We start from the raw sequence: 21,945 nt of genomic DNA on the forward strand, positions 1-21,945 counted from the left end.
AGTTGGAGTGAGATTTTTATAACATGTTGCCTGTTTAAGGATATTACTGAGGAAATATTTTGTTTTAGCAAATACAAACGTTTTCCTATCAGTGTTTGGCTTTTAAAGTGTAAGGTGCTTGGACTCTATAAAGAACATAATATAGAGATCAAGATTAGTAAATTTTATAACTGCTATGAAAAGGAACAGCAAAGTAACCCCCAAGTTTTTTAAGTCATAAGAAAGCCTAAGAACAGTGGAAATAGGTAAGGTTTTGTGGATAGGTCATTACTCACTATTAAATTGCATTATAACTGTGCTAAAAATGGAATATCCATAGAGATATAATAAAATTGATTCAAGTAATTTTCTATTTACTTGTAAATAAACAGGTTTCTGAAGAAAAATACTGCTGGATGTTTTAATAGAAGTTTCTTTAAGCCTCTCCTGTTCTTCCTAAATACTATTGCATACCTGAAGAAAGGAAAAGTAGTGTGGGGCAGTCCCAGTCAGTCAGCTGGTCAGTCAGCCTTCTATCTTTAATACAGAGACGTAACAATTTTTGCTTCGAAAGTTGCATGAACCCCAAACCATTCCTGTCATGTGAATCCAGACACATTATAGTTTGAACAAAAAAGGTACCCCAGAAGAAGTAGTTTGCCACAAATACTTGAATTATAATACTGTTTGGAACTGAAAGACAAGATTTCTTCTTCTGGAACATAGATTTCATGGATTCAAGTTCCAACACTGTGGTTGTAACAGGTAAGATTTTTATTTTACTCTTATTTTAGCTAGAGATAGTATGCACACATGCTTGATCTTTGTCATAAACAATTCCTTGGAGGGCAAAACAGTAGCAAATGGTCATACTAGCAATTCCAAATGGAAAATAACTTGCTGCTGTGCCTTCCAAAGAAAATCAGATGTATGTTGCAGGAAACAGACTGCAGTCTGCCCTCTTTACTGCCATCCAGTGCAGTTTGTTGTTCATTCTCTCCATGTTTTAATCTTTGTTGACATTCTCTCTGATCCAAACCACATAGCTCAAGGCAGTGCAGGCTCGTGTGAGATAAAGCTTACCCAAAAGAAGCTCTGAAGCAATAAGACCAGGTTGCATCACAATGTCACATAGTCAGCGTCCAGAATTAGAGCAACACATGGCAAGCTTCAGGGTCTCAGTTTCATGGCAAGATAAGGGAGATTTAAACCGGAGATGCTGCCTCATCACTGCTAAACTAGACCATTAAATTTAAATATACCAAAGGAGCATGCCTGAACATGCAGCACAAGGGACCAAATTTGGAGTTTATCTTGCTGGCTAGAGCTGCTGCTGAATCACAGTGGCAGAACCACCAGCTAGAGACTTCTGAGCTTTAAAAGGTTAAAGCTCTTAAGGAATGCTGCTACTCACAATTCCTCTTGTTGCCACTGGCTCATCTAAAGGCAATCACTATACATATCTTGACATGTGAGTTGCTGGATAATTTTCCACTGCAGATCATCTGAGGACATAGGAATGAGGTTGAAGCTACTTCAAAGAGATTTGCATCTTGCTGTTTTCAATTAAACACTTTTTTTTTTTTTAGAATAGCTGCAAGATGAGCAGAACTAGTTTGTCTTGCTCTAGACATAACTGCAGTGAAACCGAGTGGAACTGCAGAAGAAAGCAAGAGGTATTTGCTAACCTCTTAAAGGGTTACAGTCTGGTTCTCTTCCACGATATTTATGGCACATAGCCTTGATGGGCACATTTCTCAGCACCTTATTAGATTTTTCCTTCCCTTAGATAGCCATTTAGGTGCAGCAATTTACTTGTTGAAGTGGTTTTAGACTAGTGTGTCCTGTTAAAGACACAGGTGCATCTTTAAGCTATTACAGAGATTATCACAGCATGCCTCTGTCACATTTTCACTAGCTTATGATATAAAACTGCTGGCGGCAAGCCGAGTTTATTATATAGTCCCTAATAATAATCAGCCAGTGAGCTTCCCAAGTTGCTGCAAGTATCTCAGTACTGTAAAATTCTCTTACGTTTGGTCTTTTCATAGGGCAATTTTTATCCTAAGCAGTAGTTTACTTATGGCCACCACTGAGATACATTAATTTCATTGTGAGCTATTTAATTACTTTAGTGTAATTTTATAGTTCTGCACACACAGGTACACAAAGGCGCACAGCAATTGCAGATTTAAAAAGGAGGAGACGTCACCCTAATTTTGCTCCAGAAGCAGAGCAGGACTGGTGAGGTTTTATGCTCCCTGTTAATGTGAAATGAGTACTGTTTTCCCTTGATCCCTCCCCGTAGTATATACATAAAACCGGGGAAAACATTGTCAAAAACATTAACACCATCAGGCTTTTCATAATATTAAAGAGAACAGACTGAGCAGTTATGAAATAAGCATTAACAAATTAAGAAACACTCAAAGTCTAGCATTAATTAAGCTGTCATAAGCCTGCATTTAGACTTAATTGTCCCCACATACAAGTACCTTTCACTCTGCAAAATAGCAGTCATATGCTGTCACGTAGTTATTTGTCCATTTAAGGATTTTTAAATATTTAAGAGTTACAGCATTAAAATAATTTCACAAACTCATTTTCCTGCCACCCAGTATCTAAGACTTGGCAGCATTCTGGATTGAGAACAGTAATTGTGATTAATAAAGACAAGAGTTTTCCATTGAACTTTTTCATGACAAAATGCCTATCTATCTCAAAGTAAGGGGTTTTTTAAATTTAAAAAAGTCTTTGACAAAAAAAAAAAAAAAAGAATGCATAAAATTAAATGTAGTACTTTGGATTCAAAGGGCCCTTTTCCCTTTCCTCCTCTCTTTTACTGTGGGAAAAAAAGTAAAGGAGGAGATTTTGCCCAGCACCACAAAAAGCATATTTTCCCTGACAAAAACCCTTAAGTTTCCATTACTTGGGATTAAAAAAAATTGCAAATAAAATGAAATGTTACTCTTTCAAACATTTCCATTAAATATGCATATCTTTATCTTAATCAGATTTAACAATAAAAATGGTACATTGACTGTGACCTGGCAATATTTTACATCAGCTCTTTTTGTAGTGGTATTTCTATGGATGATGATCCTTGTCCAAAATAGTCATTTACATGATCTGTTCTATTGACTCCAGTACATTTACCAGCTTCAGTTATCTCATAATCCTTGACATGAAGGAAGATTGTAGGACTAGTTCTTATATCAGTGCATATAAAAACTGAAAATCCTGTTCCCTTAAGTGTTATAGAGGCTAAATCCTATCTAAAAAAATCAGCCTCCATAATTAAAAATATGAAGATATAGACCAAACATGCGTGCATACACGTTGACACCTAAATTACAAATGCAGAGTAGGCACAGGTTAAAGGCATCTTCCTTTCTTTTCAGGTTTTGGTCCCTTTAGACAATACCTGGTTAATTCTAGCTGGGAAGCAGTGAAGGTAAGCATTAAAAAAGGGAGGGAAGTGTTTTATTTGTGATTCCTATACAAACTGTTTTCAGGCTTGCCATTCTCTTAAAAAAAGTTATTTCTCATGAGTCATTAGACAGGATTGTGCCTATGGAGCAGGCTCCCAACATAGAAGAAAAAAGGTAATTAAGAGGTGAAACATTATTTTATTTGCAAGATTTTTTGGTACTTTTCGAAATATTATTCTTATTTTTAAAAAGGGTATTTTTTACCCAAGATGCCTTCCTGTCTTCAATATACAGATCATTTCATGCCACAACTCATTTTATCATGTCTGTGCAAAGTGGTTTTCTTCTCATACAAGTGTAGCCGCCTATTGAGTTCTTACTGCCTACTTCAAAAACACAAAACCTAAACATGCCAATTCTAAGTTTTCATCTCAGCTTTGGCTTCTGCTTTCAAATGACAGTGAAGTCTACAGTTAAAATTGAAAACAAGGTCATTCAGATTTCTTCCCCGCCCATACACCTTGACTAGCAGTAACAGGTCTAAGATGAAGTCTTGAAAATTCCTGCTTATTTCCTAAATTTGCGTATTAGAATAAATTTAGCTGGGTGATACAAAGCGGTGGTTTGTATATCTGGCTTTTAGCATAAACTTTTCTAGCATAAACTTCTATGACTTAAATGTTACAAACTAAAAACCTAACCATTGCATGTATGAGTATGTCTGCTACAATTAAATATTTTTCTAGGTTAGTACTTTAGTATTGTAGCTCAAACTAAAGCCTGAAAGGTCACAGTATGTATGCATGTATGTAAAAATTGAAAGCAAGACATGTAAAACAAACTGAGGGGACTATGTTCTATTCTGAAGACTGAAATAAGCCCATAAATATTTAAATTCTTCACTGAAATGAAAAGGTAGCTGTAAGAAAGTATCAGCAATGATAGAAAGATGACTCTACAGGACTATAACCATATTACAAGTTGGTGACAGCTACTGAAGATCTGTCTTGAAAATGAAGTGTAGTCAAGCCAAGATGATTGACAAACAAGGAGCTAGTACATTTTTCCAAGGACCAAAGCTATGGCAACTCCACCAACCCATATTTTCTATTCTGGCTTTGTTGGATGACAAATGCTCAGTGCAACTTGATGCTTGGTAGAATAAATGTATTACCCACCAAAGTAATGAGGGGTGTTACCCCTGTAGGCTAACAAGAAACAAAACTACTTCTGTTACACCTTTCCACATCTGGATCCTAATAGGAAACCCATAAATTATCTTAACTCCAACTTCACATGTGCCCTAAACTACAAATATTTGTGAGCTGACAATGTTCTTGTTCATGATTTCCAGATTTGTATTGGTTCTAATTTTGGGTGCAAGACCATCCTCTTCCGGCTGAAAAGAAAAAGAAAACATGTTCTTTATGTGCAAGCAAAACAGCCTAAAGTGAGGATGCACCAATGAGTTTTCTGTAACAATGCCATGCACTGGCCAGGCCAGGAAGTTACATAACAAGGGCTACAGCATTCCATAATGAAACAGAGGCTGCGTCTTGTGTATGAAGGAGAACAAATCCCTTTTGCTCTGATGTGACACCCTCTGCATGGAATTAATTTGTGTCATAATGGGGATGCTGCTTTGGTTTCCTATTCTCCTGGCAAAATCCAGACAATTCAGGGAAATTTGCTGTAAATCTGGAAGCACTTGGAATTTTGATAAGCTTCTCCATGCTAAATAGCAATGTCATCATATTGTTCCATTGGCCTTGTTCAGAGGAGTAGCCCTATGGTCTTCAGGAAGCTTATGCACACAGATTTAAGGTAGCAAAATCTAGTATTTACATCTGGAAGTAATCCTGTCTTGGCTTGGGATTCCTGCATGGATCACTAAAGTGACATAAATCCCTCCTGCTGAGTCTCTTTACGGAGAACCAAGCAAGAGTACGCTAAAAGTCGTCCTTAAGAAAGTACTGAGCCGCCAGATTAGGCTTAACGCCTTTGTAGCATTATCCAAAAACTGCCCTAACAATTACCTCAAAATGAACGTGGTTTTTACCAAAAGTCTGGATGTCATGGCACCCTCAGCAATGTTGTAATGGTGATACATGTAATTGTAAGAGTTCACATCCCAGAAGGGTCCTTATACCAAAAGCATCCAAAATCCCATAAAAATACATGTAACAAGACTTCCAGAGACCTAATTCTCAAAGCACGGTCTTGCCCTGCATGTGTTTTAAAATGAAATCCTTTTCAAAGATCTGTGGCTTCACTTTTGTGAGCAATGCTTGCTCCTATGTCCAACTGCTTCCTTAAAATCCCTGTTACCAGCTTCTCCCTCAGATGCTGTTCTACTCAGCCTTTCTGATGGGGTCAGTGGTTTTCCTGAACATCTTTTCTTGCTGTAGGGAGGATCACAGATTGATCCAGTGAGCACATAGCCCATTCCAATAGTTGCATCCCTTCTATGCCTTCATTGAGCACCCAGAAAAATGATTGTGTGGTATCATTTCTCTTATAAATTAACATTACTAACTTCTTGATGAAGAAGCCTATTTCCATTTTCTGAAATCCCCAGGAATTGGATGATAAATGTTGATAAAACTCTTCAAGTCTCTATTTCTGCTGGTTTAGGAAGAATATTTATTCTGAATTCTTTGATTTCTTATTGATAGTATGTCACAGTACATTGTCCCACGTTGCCAGTTTTATAATATGAAAATATCATTTTCCAAGAGTACCACTCTGATGTTTTTGCACGAACTCAAATTCTCGTCACAGCACAACTTATACACAAGGCATTCATCAACATTGTGTCCACAGAGTTCTCATTGCTCAACAACTACCCCTCAAGCGTTCGAGGACAAAGATAGTCTAATGGATCTGAAAGTGCAGGTGAACCTGTGAATTCAGGGTCACTGAGAAAAGCTTCAGAGCTTTTATAGATGATGTCACATGGCCCAACACGGTTGTCTAGCACTAGGAAGACAGCTTCTCATTTAGAAACCTGCCTCACTAAGTTTTTCATGGTCCTCATACCTCCATTCACCTGAAATACCCTTCTAAAATGTGCACAAAAGCTCCACCGGCTACACTTTTAACTCTGGAAGTGCAGGATAGTCTCTCTAAAGGAAAACACCACCAAGTATTTACTCTGCATTTGCTAACAGATCACATTGCGTTACCATGGTGTGTTAGTTCTTCAGCACCACGTGGGACCCTCAGAATCCCAGATCCCCTGAATTATTTATTCCATATTACAGATTGATGGTCTCACCTAATAACCCTCAATCTGACCCTGGTTTTGTGTCTCCTCCAGAAACTCCTGTCTGGCACTTGGCAGCTAAATAACCTATCAGGGCAGGCTACCATCAAGGTCAAAGTCCCCAGTTAATAGGGCACAAATATAAGCTGAGTGACAACATTCATAGTAATTAAACTGTTAGTGCAAAGAACAGGTCACATTTCCAACTGCTTCTGGGAACTATGTTTGCTATCGGGAGATGAGGATCAGATCTCCAAGTGCAGTTTTTCATCCTGACACTGACCATGCGGTCTTTGTCATTTAATCTCTCTGTCTCTCTCCCTCTCTGCTTTAGTATCGTCATCTGTGAAACTAAGAAGACATTGCTATTTAATTCCTTCATTTCTGTTCTGGAACTTTCTTACATCCCTAAAGCTTTAACAAGGTATCTGCAGAATTAAAAACACACCAAAAACACCAAAAAAAAATGCTGTTTGCGACATAACTTGCAGACTGACAGGGTCACCTGGTAACTTCTGGGTTTCTTTCCACAGTAACACCAGCCCTTCTGAATGAGGTTCACAAAATTAACACAGGCAGCCCCCTGTCCCCTCTTCCCCTTCCTGGCTACCCAAATCAGTGAAATCTCAGGCAAACTCTGACATTTTCTAGAAGTTCAAGATGCTTCTAACACCCAGTGTGATGCACAACCAGCACACCTGAGCTCAACCTTTCTCTGCAAATCACTTCTCTTTGGGGAAGGCTGCATAACAACATGGGCCAGAACTCCTGTGCACCAGGACTATGACCACAACTCACCAACAACTCAAGGTCATCAGCTGATAATGCTGTATTTCATTTCCTTTTAGAAGAACTTCCCAACAAAGAATCTTTGTGCTTTCTTTTGAACCACTTGTCCCACAAAGAAGTCCTCCAAAACGTTAGTCCTCCTTTGAAGTTTCCTTTGCTGTTCAAACAACAAAAGACGGGCGCTTGTTTACTGAATCAACTCACCACTGTGAGCTCTAGTTTCCAGATGCAGTCATCCTCAGTCTCTCACCTTAAAGGCAAAAATAGTTTTGGTTAAGGCTGAGACAGGGAACAACCTTTTCTTTATTCCATGTTTGCACAACATCTGGTTCAGTGGGGTAAAAGCCCGCGGTTAGGATTCTTAGACAACAAAGTAATATGCGTTACTGACAACATGCTGAAATTGCTTAGGACATAGCAATATCTTCTTTTGGCACAAATTCACAGACCTTTGCTATTGGCCAGCTTCTGGTTTTGTCCTGCACAAATATATTTCAGCATGTTTCTCCCATGACAAATGCTGACAACAGGATGTCAATGCAGAGAGCACGAGAAGAGAACAGCCTGACAACTCATTCTGGGTCTCCACCATCTTTACCAAAGTTACGGGTAGTCGAATCCACTAAGCCTCACAGTTAAAAAAGAAGAACCTCATTAAATATTAAAATTAAAGATGCTTTAGAAAAGAAAATGCTAATTGTGAACCAGCTGGGGTTTTCTTTTCTGGAAGCTAAGACACAGCACAGCATTCTTAAGCAAGATGATGCAATGGTCTCTCAAAGACTGTCAGCACCCAGAGGAAAAAAGGCTGGCACTGTTCTCTGAATGTGTTTACTTCCCTGCAGGCATTGTTTCCTTGCTTGTGTCAAATAGTTTATTGAGCACAGCTAATCAATGTTTCCGCTGACAAGAAAATTGGAACAGTTTATATAGGAAGCCAGTGTTGAAGGGCAAAATTCCCAGTTAGCACAGCACAGAACTGTGGGTCTCATCTGCCCGGGTATCCTTATAGTGAGAAATGAAAGCTTGAGAAGACAATGACATGTAATAAAAAGTTAGAGGTTTCTTGGGCTAATCACATACCTCTGCTGCTGACTTTTTGCCTGTGCCCCCCTTGGAAACTTCATCTATAGTCTCTTTTGGCAGTGGTCTGCTGGGATGCAACAGGGATTGTCAACCACCATTTTACTTATCCAGGACAAAGCCTTCTACCTCCAATGCATTCCCCCTGCCTCCTGCCATTGCAGGAGGCTACCTTCTGCTTGGAGGCTCATGCCTTGTTTGTTAGCCCTGTTCCACAGACAACATTATTTCCATTCATTTCCACGTGACATTTGTTCTCCAGACCATCTTCCAACCATCTGGACAATCTGCTGCTTTGGAGGCTGCCTTGGTTCGTTCACCTCAATCCTCAGCATAACTTTTGTTTCCTTTGGGAACTGGTCCCATGTGGAACTTCAACTCTACATAAATGACAGGAAATAACATCCCAGTAACCGACATTTCCATTTGGTGGGGAAGCATTATTTTAGACCAACAAAGAAATTAAACACATTCAAAATGTGACCTTCCTCGTGCTGGTAGTCCCCTCCAGCAGAGCTTACCTGAACTAGTTCGAGCCAGCAGATCAGGTGGCATCTGAGCAGACAGCTAAAGTGAATTCTCCCCCATTTGTATCTAGCAGGTTTCTCTGCTAGATTATTCAGGGGAATAGCTCTTACCTGTATCGATGCCTATTTAGGTGCTTTTAACTGTGGACTCTTTCTGAGAGCTCCTGTATTTCATGGTTCCTCATGGACCAGTTCCTAAGCAAAAAACACTCCCACCCATTGGACACTGCACGTCCCTTTGGAAAACACAACAATGGCTCAACATGGACCTGACAGGAGGAGATCGGTCAGCACATTTCAGTTTCTTTCAGTCAAAAAAGGGAGAGCTACCACAAGACTACTGAATCTCACTGCAGAGCAGCATTTAGGAACCACGTGCTCAGATGGCTCAACATTGCTCTTGGGTCGATGTTTTCTCAATTGGATCAATCTGATTTCTTTATCGCAGTCTGAGAAATCCAGTGCTTTTACAAGTCCACAGTGGTTTCTTTGTAAACACAGGTGCTGTCCAAGAGAGGCCTTGGTAAAAACATCAATCTCCATATCATGCAGCTGCCGGTGGTTTACCAAAAAGCAAAGGATAAAGTCTTCATGATATGGACGACTCTTCAGCCACAGGTGAGTAAGTAGAAAGTTACACAATTTCCCCCCTTCACTTATGAATATTATTATTCTGAGTGGTTCTTTAAGCAGATCTCCCAAAGAGTGTTGCACAATGTGTGCATCAGACAACGCTGCAAAGTGACTATTAAAATTGTGATAAAGGTTTCAAACCAAAAGTTGAGGCACACAATCATTAGCACACTGTTTTAAGCCTGGGCCACTTAAACAGCATAACTGCCTGCTGAACTAAGGAAAAAAGAAACATCCACTGTAAACTGCACAAAGGTGTTGTAGCTCTTAAGTCCTGAGCTGACTGGATGCAAAAGAAACTAACTGAAGTGTCTTGTTTTTTCCTCATTTATAATCTCTTATCGAAGTTTTTTTTAGGCATGAGCTAAAGCAAGACTCCCTACCTTGAAGCTGGTATTTCAAACAATGCTTGGCGCTATTGCGTTACATGTTTTTAAAAACAGGTCTCATTTTTAATTTCCTGTTATTCACTCTGGTGGGAAAAAAACAGCTCACTGTTCACGTTGGGCTGGCATCATCCGCCAAAGCAATCATCATCCTTGAGCAGTGTGGGAAGAACAAAGGCTACCAAGAGATGGATGCCTGTGGTTTTCACCCAGAAGGTGGCTGTTGCATGCTAGATGGCCCGGAAAAGATCGAATCTACGATTAATATGAAGACTCTCTGGAAAAACATTTCAGTGGAAGGGATTGATATAATCTTTTCCAGAGATGCGGGAAGGTAAATATTGCATATTGGGGTCTCACATTAAAAGCAGAAGTAGCTCAGTCAGCTCATTTAACCTTGAAGAATCTTTGAAATTACTTTTCCTCCAATCAAAATCCCTTTGAAGTAAAGTCTTCAGAGGGGCTAAAGTATGGAACTGGGATAAATTTAAATTTTATGTTCAGCAGCTTCATGAAAAACAACAGCCAGTAGATATTTTTCCATGCATTTGTAAATTCCAAAAGAAACAAGTTTCAACATAGCATGCCCTGTGATTAACAACCCCAGTAAACCTGAGCTATTAAGACAGTCTGAAAGCAATACTGACTGGTGGCAGATTTTAATCTATTTTCCCCAACTGGGAGGGATACAAAATGAAATACATACACCGAAGAACTGAGCAATTACAGGTACCCTTAGAACAGTGCCTGCGATCTCACTACAGGTTTCAGTAGTACTGAAGCAATTTTCTTTTACACTAGTTTTCGTTTAAAAGGAGAACACAGAAACCAGAAAATGGTCTCATTCTTAAAAAACAAAAATCGGCTCTTTTTGGTCCCTAATTTTAGGATTTGGACCTGCAAGTTAAAAATCAATGGAAAAAACCCCTCCACATGGTGAGAGCGTATGACTTGCACTAAAACGTGTATTAGGCGGCTGTAGTTCCAGTTGGCTGTGTTACCGTTCCCATCTCACACAGAAGCCTAGAAAAGAAAGCACGTCTTGTGAATTTTTTATTTAAAGTTCCTCCTGGATGGGTGTCTGAGAATCCAAACCATCAGATAAGGAACACTTGTTTCTCAGACTTCGTTTATTTCAGCATTTCCTTTATTGAATAAGGAAATATGTTTTTAATGCTTTCATAAACCAGATCTGGTTTGGCTACTTGGAGAATATTTAAATATAATCAAACTTAACTGTTCCTTAGTTCAGGTTTCAGGTTTTGTTTTGCTCTTAACATTGCAGGTATATCTGCGATTACACCTACTACGCTTCTCTGTATTATGGCAATGGAAGAGCAGCTTTCATCCACGTGCCCCCACTATCCAAATCGGTAACAGCAGACTTTCTAGGAAAAGCATTACAGACAATTATCTTAGAAATGTTAAAACAGTGTGGGGAAGAAAGAGAGTAGGATGGATCATGTAAGATACAAATAAGGATTTCTTAGAATGCAATTCCTTACTCTCTTAAAGAGAGCAAATCTAAAGATTATTTTAAACCCCTAGATAAAGGATTTTATATTTTGTTATTTTCAGTGAAATTTCCTCACAACCCCTGAACAACTGTTTAGATCTCTTAGACATAAAAAGCTTGCGAGAAAACACAAATGATTAGCAGTCTGTATTGATAAGAACTATAAGGTTCCTTCAAAATTAAAAAAGCATGAAACTGGACTTAAAATGTTTTAGATGCTTAATCCTGGTTCCAGTCATTACACGGACATTAATAAAACTTATTGACCCAAGATGGATGCTTCCAGCTGGAGAGATACTCAGCACAGGATGGATGTAACAGAGGGCCCCTCAGCCCCCATCCAAGTCCAGAGGGATAGCTCGGCCCTACCAAGAGCCCACTTAAAAATGTAAATATGGGGGGGAACAAACACATGGAGGGATCTGTTCCATGGAGTTTTACACTACTCTCTGAGGGAGCTGCTGTAGATGCCAGTTTCCACATCAGAAATGGGCTGGGAACACGGGATGACTTAAAAGAAAGCAAACAAAAGGCTGGAATCCAGCAAGAACTGTAATGCCATCAGTAATTAAGAGTTTCAGCTGCTTGAAAACACCACTTAACCCCACATTGTCAGTGCCTGTCCCAAAGGAAAACGCTGCAGTTCTTCTGCAGAGCACAGCACAAAGACGCCGGTCTTCCAGCAGGACAGGGCACGGCTGTTCAGGGACCTGCACATCAAAACCCCAATGCCAGCTTGTCCAGAGAACAGCAATCACTGAAGCACAGCACTGCGGAATGTGTTACGGTACGTTATGTTACTTACAAGACAGGAACCAAAGGAGATCCCAAATTGTAAACCTTGGAATCGGACAGTGACAGATGACTCCTGTGCCTCTCCAGTGCCCCACTGGCTCCTGTGTCTCCAACACAGCTACAGACGGCAGCTCAGCACCAGAAAAGCTGGGTATGACAGAGGCTAACAGCACTTCCCCTTCAGCACACTGGGAATGCCGGTGCTCTCTCTCCTTGATCATCTTGCCAGTACCATGGCACACAAGGATGAGATAAAATTAGCAGGTATTTTTCGAAACTAGTCACTACAACAGGACAGCAGCAGCTTAATGTGAACACCTGGGATTTCTCCAGGGAGCATCACGTCAGTTAAAAGAACAGACAAACCTAGCGGCATGGACAGCTGATGAAGCTTGGGCCACCACTGTGCCTTGTTTCAGTCACCACCTCGATGATGAGCATCAGAGAACTGGAAACGCCAAGACAAAGCAAGTTTGATTGCCACTGTCTTTTGAGACAACCGTTAGAGCAAATTGATAACCACATGCTGGATGGCTGAATGGCTCACCTAGGGGTTGCTGTAAGGGTAAATAAGCAGGTTTTCTTCAAATAAATAACAAACTTACCTAATTCAAGGGAACTACCTACTGTAAAAGAGGACTCAGCGTCCCAGTGAGAAAGGGTCCACGAGCTCGGTGTCACCAGATGAAAATACTTTTGATTCCAACCCAATATACTGGCAGTACTGACCTCTACCAAGATTTATCCAGAGTAGCTCCATCAAATGCAGCCAAAAGGAGCAGAAGAGAGATTTACTCTGAGTTTTCTAACCAGTACTTGCTTCACGTAAGGAGCAACAAATTCAGAAACAGGCAAATGCATACAGAATTCTTTTATTTAACTTAAATCATGTAGTACTGAAACTACTAGAAAAAAGCAGAGTAAGAGAAACTAAAGGAGCCTTAGCTTCAGCCATTCAAAATAGACAAAGTTTCTTCTTTTTATAATGTAAAGAATCCCGAGTATATCGCAATAACAGGAATAAATTCTTACAACAGAATATACAAAAACATTTGAAATTTTTTTTATCTACGGATTCATTTTAATATAAACACAGGAATTTCTTTAGGAATAATTTATACACAGCAAGTCTTTTTATGTAATAAATTGGCCATGTTATTTGTTTAATTTTCTCTTAAAAAAATTTAAACAAGAAAACTTGGAAAATGTTGTATTTGCAACTGCATCCATCCCTTACCACTTTCTAGTTTAATTTTTGTCCCAGAGGTAGACAAACTCTGGCCAATGCTTTCATCTCAAACCTCACTGGTTCAGAAAACAGAAGAGCTGATTTTTAAACAGTATGTAAATCCATGTAACCCTTCCACAATGTGGTCACTCAGAATCGGGGGGAGCGAGGGGGAAGGGATCTTCAACACTCTTAAATAAAAATAAATAGGGACCCTGCCTTGCTTATTTCAACAAAGCTTCAAATGGTGCTCAGCATCTCTAGAGGCTGCATACGAACTTTTAAAGCGATAAGAAATCTGCAAAGAATCTTCAACAGCAATTACAAAAACTGTCTTCCCTCTTTCTCTTATGCAGTCACATCCTTCCAACCACACGGCCACTGCCAAGCAGGTACTGCACATCACAGTGAGAGTGGGTAGCAGCAAGACCCATTCTGTTTCCCTGACCAGTGAGGTTCTTGTAATCCATGGTAACTACCCTAGACAGTAAAGTGAAACGACCAGTTAAGATGATCCCACCCCAACCAGAGGGCTCTGGAAGACCAGGATACTGAAGATACAGAACATTTCTCCAACTTCTTTATTCACTTGCTGTATAGTGGGACACAAAGCTTGGGCGGGTAGGGGGAGAGGGACACGCCATGAGTTGGCCAAGTTAGCGATCCTTTTTGGCATATTGTAAAGCCAGCTAGTAAACTGGTACCATCCAAAAACCTGATCACATACAGACACACCCATACACAGACACGGAAAAGTGCCCTTAAATTATAGTTTAGGCATTTATAAACTACAAACATTTTATAAAATTATTCTATGTACTTACAAAATGCAATGAAACATTTAATTAGTTCTTGTAAACCAGATCTTCGTCAACTGACTACCCGTAATCTACTGGACTTAAAAGCCCTATTGAAAATGCTAATAGATTACTAATCAACAGAACGCATACAAAAGAAAAGATGAGCACACACATATGCACACACACAGACTCGTTAAGAGTCCTAAGGTACTTGCAAAACAGACCAACTGCAAGCCAAGACCAATTCCTACCGACCGATGGTAACAACCGTTCAACTCCTGACAATGGATTTACCTCTCCGGCTGGGAAGGCCGGAGGCTTATTCACAAGTACCAGCGATCAGAATTGCGATACCTGAGCTCTGATGCTGTCCCATGTACCAAGCTCAGGACACCATCTCAAACTTCTGCCAAGCCCCGTGTCTCTGTAAATACCCATTTCTGTGTCCTTTGTTTTCATAAACTCATCTCATTTCCGATTTACATGGCTACACTCAATTTCAGAGGCCGTTCATGGTCCCTGAGCAACCAGTTTTGGAACTGAGGCATCCTTCGAAGCCCTCCTGCCTGTTTATAGTTCTGTATCTTCAGCACCCCTGGCCACTAGTATTGTTTCTACACATTGTTCTTACATTCTTGTCTGCACAACTGCTCACAGGTTAAGTTGCAATATCTGGCTTTTATCACTGGTTAGTAAGGAGTGGATCCCTTGCACCTTCCTCTGCTGTTGATCAGCCCAGTGATTAAAAACACGGTTGACAAACAAAATAAGAGCAACAGGAAACAAGTGTTACTTGTACTAATGGAATGAAGAGGGTTTAAATATATATATCTATATAATAGATATACATATGCCAATATATATATGTATATATAGATATATATGCATGGAGTTATACCAACAATAGGAGTGTTGTTCACTTCGACTCGGGTTGTTCCAAACACCCCTCAGCAGTTCCCAGCCTCTGGGAGCTGCTGACAGCAGTTCCATCTGGTGACCAGTTTTCCTGGGCAAACTGGGCTTTCTTTCCTTTGTTTTTAAAGACCAAGAGGAGCATCAGTGTGAACATGTCTAGAACCACACATCACTCAGAACCAGCTTTAAAGAGCACAGGCATCGCACTGAGAAAGACTCGGTGCATGCAGGCTGGCCTCACGGTTTCCATCATGCTCGGCTTCTGCATCTAGTTTATTGCTCCCCAAAAGAGCATCTTAACACCACACAGCTGACACTTCTGGGTTTACGGAGGAGCCACCTTCCTTTGCAACCAAACCACCTTCTGTGCCACTGAGCAGCTTCTATACACGAGACAGGTGAGAACAATGGCCGAGCACTAAAAACAAAGCCACCTGCTCCCCACAGTGATGCCGATTTGTTATCCTACTGGATTAAAACATCTTGATACCATTTGTCAAAATGCTGGTTTTCAGGGCTGGGTGGGCTTTTGTTTTTAATTTATAAATGAATCAGATTACTTTGACTTTATTCAAACATAGCTGAAGTTCTAAGTAAATTTTCCATACCAGACAAGCCAGTGGTCTCAGGGAAGAACAACACTACAAACCTTATGACTCTATCAAGCCAACATCAATTCTCAGTTGTTCACATGCACAAACAACCTGATTTACTGTCCAAGGGAAGGCTGCATGAAAAACCCAAGTGAATAAAGCTATTCAAAATGCGCAAAACACAACAACAACAAAAAGCTATGGAAACAAACAGAACAAAACAGGAATTAAGCTTGAACTGCAAACACAGAACGCAATGGTATCATGAAGGTGGTTTGGTCCAGGAGAGCTGACTGTCATCACACATGCGTACGTGACGTCCTGTGACTGTCTTCTACTGAAGTGCTTTTTGAAATGTTTATCACGAAGGATGCTACGTCATTAGTGTTTCTTCCTAATGCATTTTAAAACCACCTACATACAATTATAAAAACCACTAACTTGGACAGTTTTAACAAAACCCTCCTAGCCAGCTGAAAGATCTGAGGATCTCCAGTTGTGGTAATCAATATGTGCAAGAGAGGGGAGTAGTCACTGCACCAAAAGGTCACTGGAACCTAACAAAAAAAAATGGAAAACCAGAACAACCAAGTAAAACACTTCAGATTTCGTGGATGACTCAGGGCTAGAGAGAAACGCTCTCTGCAAAGACAAGCTCTGTAGCACTTAACCACAGCGCTCTATGTTCAAAAAGCCATGAACAACTCGAAGTAGCCAGAGCACCACATTGTTCAGATACCACAATGAACACCTGCACGAACAGCTGCCAGAGCTGGAGAAAGAGAAACACTATACATCAAGTTGATGGCAAGCTCGTGTTAGTCCTGTGTGCTTGTAAACCAGTTACACGCTGTCAGAGGGTAGTTAAAATGTGATGGCTGGTCCATCAGAATCCACAGTTATGAAGCATATAAACAGGGGAAGAAAAGGGAACTGACTTTTTACTGGCACATTAAAAGAAATCAATTCCATGTTAGTTTTGAAAAAAGAAAAAATAAACATCAGTGCTCTCATGAAATAGAAGCAGCAGAGAATCCAAAGCTAGGAACTCGATGTAATAGTATCATCAGGCAGCCTGTGACAGGTTTTTAAACTGATTTTTGGTCAAGAAAGCAACGCTGTTGCCATCTGAGCCAATTTATTTTTGGGTGCCAATTCATCTAAACATCTTTTTGGTACTTGTGGCATTGGTAATGACTTAGCCTGTTCCACAGAAAGGCCATTCCCTTTAGTCTAGCAGTTCCTCTGGACTATCAAACATTGTGAACAATTCATTTCTCTAAGAGATTTCATGAAATACTCAGAATTTAAAGTCCTCCTACTGGGTCAGCTATGTCTCTGCTCAGCTAAACACGCAGAGTTTCATGGCTGACCTGGGGACTGCCGTGACAGCACGTTAAAAGCCTTTGTGTTTCCTTGAGGAGTAGTCACCCTAATTCAGACAACTCTTGGATTCCTCCCCTCAATAATAAATTTGAACTGAAAGATTGGAGAAACTCCTTGGAACTGAGGCAAATCTGCTGAAGTGACCCTTTGTGCCAGGCAGTGACTGCTCCCCTCCAGAACCTACAGCATGTGGTATAATGGAGTGAGAGGTTACCAGTATCAACGGCATTTATTGACTGCTGAGAAATGAGAGATGTACTTTTTGTATATACACACATATAAAAAAATAAGAGTGAGGTAGATAAATGTTTGAAAAACAAAATCAACAACTCTCCCCCTGTCATACTCAAAAACCCTTATCTCAGTATTTAAATTTATTATGGGGCATCTCTACAGTGATTGAAACTGATATCACAAAAATAAATAAAAAATCCTACATAGAATACCTTCTTAATCAACTTTTTTGTCTTTTTCATTTTTAAAAGGGAAAAATAACTATGGGACAGAGGCAAGAGAAGATAATGGGACCTAAACTACACAAGCAAAAAGCATTACAAACTTTTAAAAATCTCCAGTCAAAACTAGCAATCAGTATATTTCAATTCTTTGTTCTTACTCCAAGTATTTAAATATTTCCATCCCAGAACTACCTCTTCACTGCCATCATTTGGTTGGATCAGTGCTAAACAAAGGCTTAGATGCTGTAACTAACGTCAGAAGAGAAACTGGTATGACTCCTTGGTTGTAGATTTTCTGATGCCCCCTCCTTCCCCTTTCACCAAGGCTTCTGCAACTGAACAAACAAGCCTACTCACTTGCTTTTGTTCTCAGGTTTGGTCTATGATTTAAGCAATAAGCTTGTACTCCAACAGGTTCCCATAGCTGCCAACACTTAACTGTTTGCTAGCCAAGCCGCTGGCCCCAGCTACCAGCTTTCCACTCGGCCTCACACAAATGGCCTGGTGGGTTTGGTTGGGTTTTTAAACCCACGGTGCCCTCCACAAGGCGAGGAGCTGGGCTTGGCTGGAGCCAGGTGTTCAGCGGGCTCCAGCAGCAACTGGTGCAGCTCGTGTCCACGGGGCGGGAGGGTCAGGAGAGCCTTCTTAAAAATCAGTGACCCAAAAGCCCGGTATCTACTGTTGTACCCAACAAACAAAAAACATACACATGTGTGTGGGGAGCATGTGGGGATGGGAGGTGGATGTGTGCCACAACCAAAACAAGCGGGGAGGGAAGGAGGGGTAGGACCCTTGTACAACAATGAATATCAACACTGAACAAGAATGTACTAAATATTAAACCTTTTTTTTCTGACCTGAGTTTGTATCATGCCTTGCACTGTAAGAGACATGCTGTCTGGGCAGAGGTTAGTGGGAAGGAAGGAAAACTGGGGTTCGAAACCACCACACCACAGCACTGCTAGAGTGTTTCTGTGCGGGGCATCCCTTCTTTCTCCATGTCCCCCTCAAAAGCCCTGTAGCCCACACAGCCAAGATGTTGTAAAACAACTAATGGAAGGAAAAATAAAATAAAATAAAATAAAATAAAACTAAAAAAAGGAGGAAATGTATTTATAAAAAGGCATTAAACAGTTCATGGCAAATCATATGAAAGGTATCAGTTCCTGGGGAGGAGGAAGTAGGTTACACACTATAGTACAAAGCATAAGAAATTCATTGAAGTGGGAGGGGAGGGAAGGGAAGGAGGGCAGACCTGAAGGTTTTCATAGATTAAATCCACAAAGATAAAGAACAAAAAAAATAGCAGCTTTTTTTCTGTACAGACATATAGATGAGTATCTGAACTGTAAAAAAGTTATAAAAGTGACACAAAAGACAATGTGTATGCAAATGATCCATGGTCTAACATAGAACTGCAAGACCCTTTGAGAAGTCTTAATAATAAAGAGAAAAGGTCAACAAAGCATCATATACTTGAATCCGGTTACTGCTTTTTTTTGTCTTCTCCAATTTATGGTTCTAGGTGTTTTTTCTCTTGCAAGCCTGTGAAGGAAGGCAGGCTGCAATGATGGAGATCTCTGCCGGTCACTTTCGCGTTTCATTTTTGGCGTGCGGTTGACTTTTTTTTGTACAAAATGCACGTTTGTTTAACTCAGCACTGCCAGTTCTGTCCAGAATTCATTGGGATGGGGACAGGGGCGGAGGGAGGGCTGTTTCTTTACCCCATCCCTTTTATCTTCTCCATCAAAAGAAAAAAATATAATCACATTTTGTCCAGTTTTGAAGAAAGAGCTGACAATTTGATATATTAAATTTGTTTTTTAAATACCAGTGTATGATTGATCGAACATATTGGTCAGGATCTCTTTTAAACAGAGCAGTTGATTACTGTGCTCCTTCCATGCCTACAAAAAAAACCCAAAACAAAACAAAGACAAATAACATAGAGTTCATTTTTTTTTGGCAAAATTTGGCAGCGTTGAAAATGGTAACAACCTTGGATGAATGATGGCCCTTTTTTATTCTTTTACGTGTTCCTAAAAAGATTAAAGAGCAACATTAAAAATCCAGTCTTTTTAAATTTTTTTCTGTGTGGTTTTTTGTTTGTTTTTTTTTTGTTTGTTTGTTTTTTTATAAAGACCTACAGTGTTGGGCCGGCGCTCGCACGGGTACCGGGAGCCACCTGGCCTGCGATATCTTTGATCTGATAAAAGTGCTGTACGGTTGAACTTGCACGCAGATATGTTTCCATTATGAAGCAAAGAGAGAGACAGAAAGAGAAAGAACAGAGAGAGAGAGAGAGAGAGAGAGAGAGATCAGATCTCAAGTTTTCTGTCGCTATTAAGTGTTAACATTAGAGTTTTAAAAGGCTGACTGTGTGCCCCCATGAATGGAGTCCTTTACTGAAACAAACATCTGCTTGCATATCGAAAAAAGAAAAATACGGTAACTCGTTTACTGAAAAAAGGGTTCTCCCAAGTGCAGCTATGGCAGTTCTGAAGATCCACTGAGGTACAGTAGGCTTTTGAACATATTGTAATTTCCTTACTTTCTTCCCCCAATGTGTTTTATTTCTGTGAGATTCTGGGTCTAAGGATCAGCAGGCCGAAGACTGGGGCAGCGGTAAGGCCCTCTCGTTCTTGCGTCCCCCGTTCATGTGTGCGTACGGCTGTCTCTCCTCAAAGCTGGCCCGAAGGACCACCACGCCTGGGCCGTTCTCGGCTTTGTGTCCTGAGTGCTTGTCAGTGGGCTGAAGGGTGGAGGAGGGATCTAAAGGAATGCTCTCCATGTTTTCAGTCTCCAGGTCAAGCTCCTCTGTGTCTGGAGGCTTGTTCTCTTCACTGTAGAAGAAGGAGACCTCTTTGAAGGCTGGATCCAGCTCATCTTTAATGCTCCCGATTATTTCCAGGAAGGAGGGCCTCATTTTTGGATTGTACTGCCAGCACATGCGCATCAATTCAAACCTGGACAGGGAACACACAGGACAACCATTTACTGAGGTGTTTCATGAGCCCTGGCTGGAGCCCAACCAACTGTGACTGAATCAGACCTTGCATTTTAGAAAATCATTCCATTTGAATGGAAGATAAAGTGACAGAACTTTTCCAGGCCAAGGTCCCTGTGTCACATTTCAACCTTCTTCCTAATCATTGGTTTACTTCTAGAGCTCCTATCTCCATCTTCTCTGCTCCCTCCCACACACTCACTCATGAAACACTCTCACAGATACCAAACATCCAGAGCATTTTGTGATTTTATTCTCACTGGGTATTTCTCCCCTTTTCCTCCAAAACACCCTGCGCTTCCTTACTCATGCAGCTACACGGCAGTGCCTCTCACAATATCTTTTTCAAACAACCAATCCAGACCCTAGCAATATTGTCTTGGAAAAAATTAAAATACACAAGGTAAAGCACTGCTTTTTCCCCCCTGAAAGAAGAAAATCAAATTAAAATTAATTGTAATCCCCCACAGACATTTGCCAATCTTGAAGATACGCTCTAATCTTTTATTTTGAAACAACACTGTTTTCATTTACGGACAGGGATGCATTCATATTTTACAGAGTGTGAGATCATCTGTTTAAGCACATACATGATTAGATCTGTACAATGTCCCATGCTGGCAAAACAAAACCACAAAATGAAACAGTAATACGGGCGTAACGAAAACAGCACTTTCATGACACAGCAAAATCGGATATTCCTGAGAGATCGCCCTCAGCTTTTAACACAAGAGAGGATTTCACTCTCTGTGACGGTGGAACAGGGATGTCTTCTGTTAACACAGCACAAATTTAAATAAAAAAAGGAAGATTAACATTAATTCTTGAAGCCAATTCTCTGTGCATGGAGTACTCGGAGAAGCACGCTGTATGTAGGAAGTTACCAATGGCCAAACCTACAGCTTTCTCTGCTAGAATAAGAATGTATCTAGGAAAAGCCAAAGAAAAATCTTTCAGTTAAGATAACATATGGGAGAAGCCTTTGGATCCCAGACTTACCTTTCAGCACTGTGACCCACAGGCCCAGTCTGAGCCCCCTTCCTTGGCGGCCCTGCTGGTCCAGTGGCCAGCCCTCCCATGTAAGGAAAGCCAGGTCACACACTTTTAGTTTTGATTCTATAAAACAACACCATTTCCTAACTTGCACAGCTTTT

General features: G+C 40.4%; 2 protein-coding genes across 5 annotated transcripts in view; one reads left to right on the forward strand and one right to left on the reverse strand.

Annotated features, from left to right (window-relative positions):
- The first annotated feature begins 327 nt into the window (after positions 1-327).
- Positions 328-12,741, forward strand: PGPEP1L (pyroglutamyl-peptidase I like). 3 transcript variants are annotated; one of them, XM_069867165.1, is made up of 5 exons: positions 328-744; positions 3,381-3,433; positions 9,576-9,692; positions 10,198-10,427; positions 11,379-12,741. In XM_069867165.1, the coding sequence occupies exons 1-5, from the start codon at positions 711-713 to the stop codon at positions 11,545-11,547; spliced, it is 603 nt and encodes a 200-aa protein (XP_069723266.1). In that variant the 5' UTR covers positions 328-710; the 3' UTR covers positions 11,548-12,741. The 3 variants fall into 3 exon arrangements, with proteins under 3 accessions (XP_069723266.1, XP_069723267.1, XP_069723268.1); XM_069867166.1 differs by having other exon boundaries at positions 12,226-12,741; XM_069867167.1 differs by lacking the exon at positions 328-744 and adding an exon at positions 9,171-9,360 and having other exon boundaries at positions 3,380-3,433.
- A 517-nt stretch (positions 12,742-13,258) lies between these two features.
- Positions 13,259-21,945, reverse strand: part of IGF1R (insulin like growth factor 1 receptor) — a 189,257-nt gene continuing 180,570 nt past the window's right edge. For both annotated transcript variants that reach the window (XM_069867140.1, XM_069867139.1), the window contains exon 21: positions 13,259-20,750. In XM_069867140.1, the coding sequence (XP_069723241.1) occupies positions 20,384-20,750 (367 nt within the window). In that variant the 3' untranslated portion in view covers positions 13,259-20,383. The remainder of the gene's footprint in view (positions 20,751-21,945) is intronic.

The sequence above is a fragment of the Phaenicophaeus curvirostris genome, chromosome 12 (genome assembly GCF_032191515.1).
Source record: "Phaenicophaeus curvirostris isolate KB17595 chromosome 12, BPBGC_Pcur_1.0, whole genome shotgun sequence".
NCBI lineage: Eukaryota > Metazoa > Chordata > Aves > Cuculiformes > Cuculidae > Phaenicophaeus > Phaenicophaeus curvirostris.

Coding starts and splice junctions, on each gene's coding strand:
- PGPEP1L (XM_069867165.1), top strand. CDS start 711: ATGGATTCAAGTTCCAACACTGTGGTTGTAACAG. Junction 745..3,380: donor CAACACTGTGGTTGTAACAG/GTAAGATTTTTA, acceptor CTTTCTTTTCAG/GTTTTGGTCCCTTTAGACAA. Junction 9,693..10,197: donor GGACGACTCTTCAGCCACAG/GTGAGTAAGTAG, acceptor GGAAAAAAACAG/CTCACTGTTCACGTTGGGCT.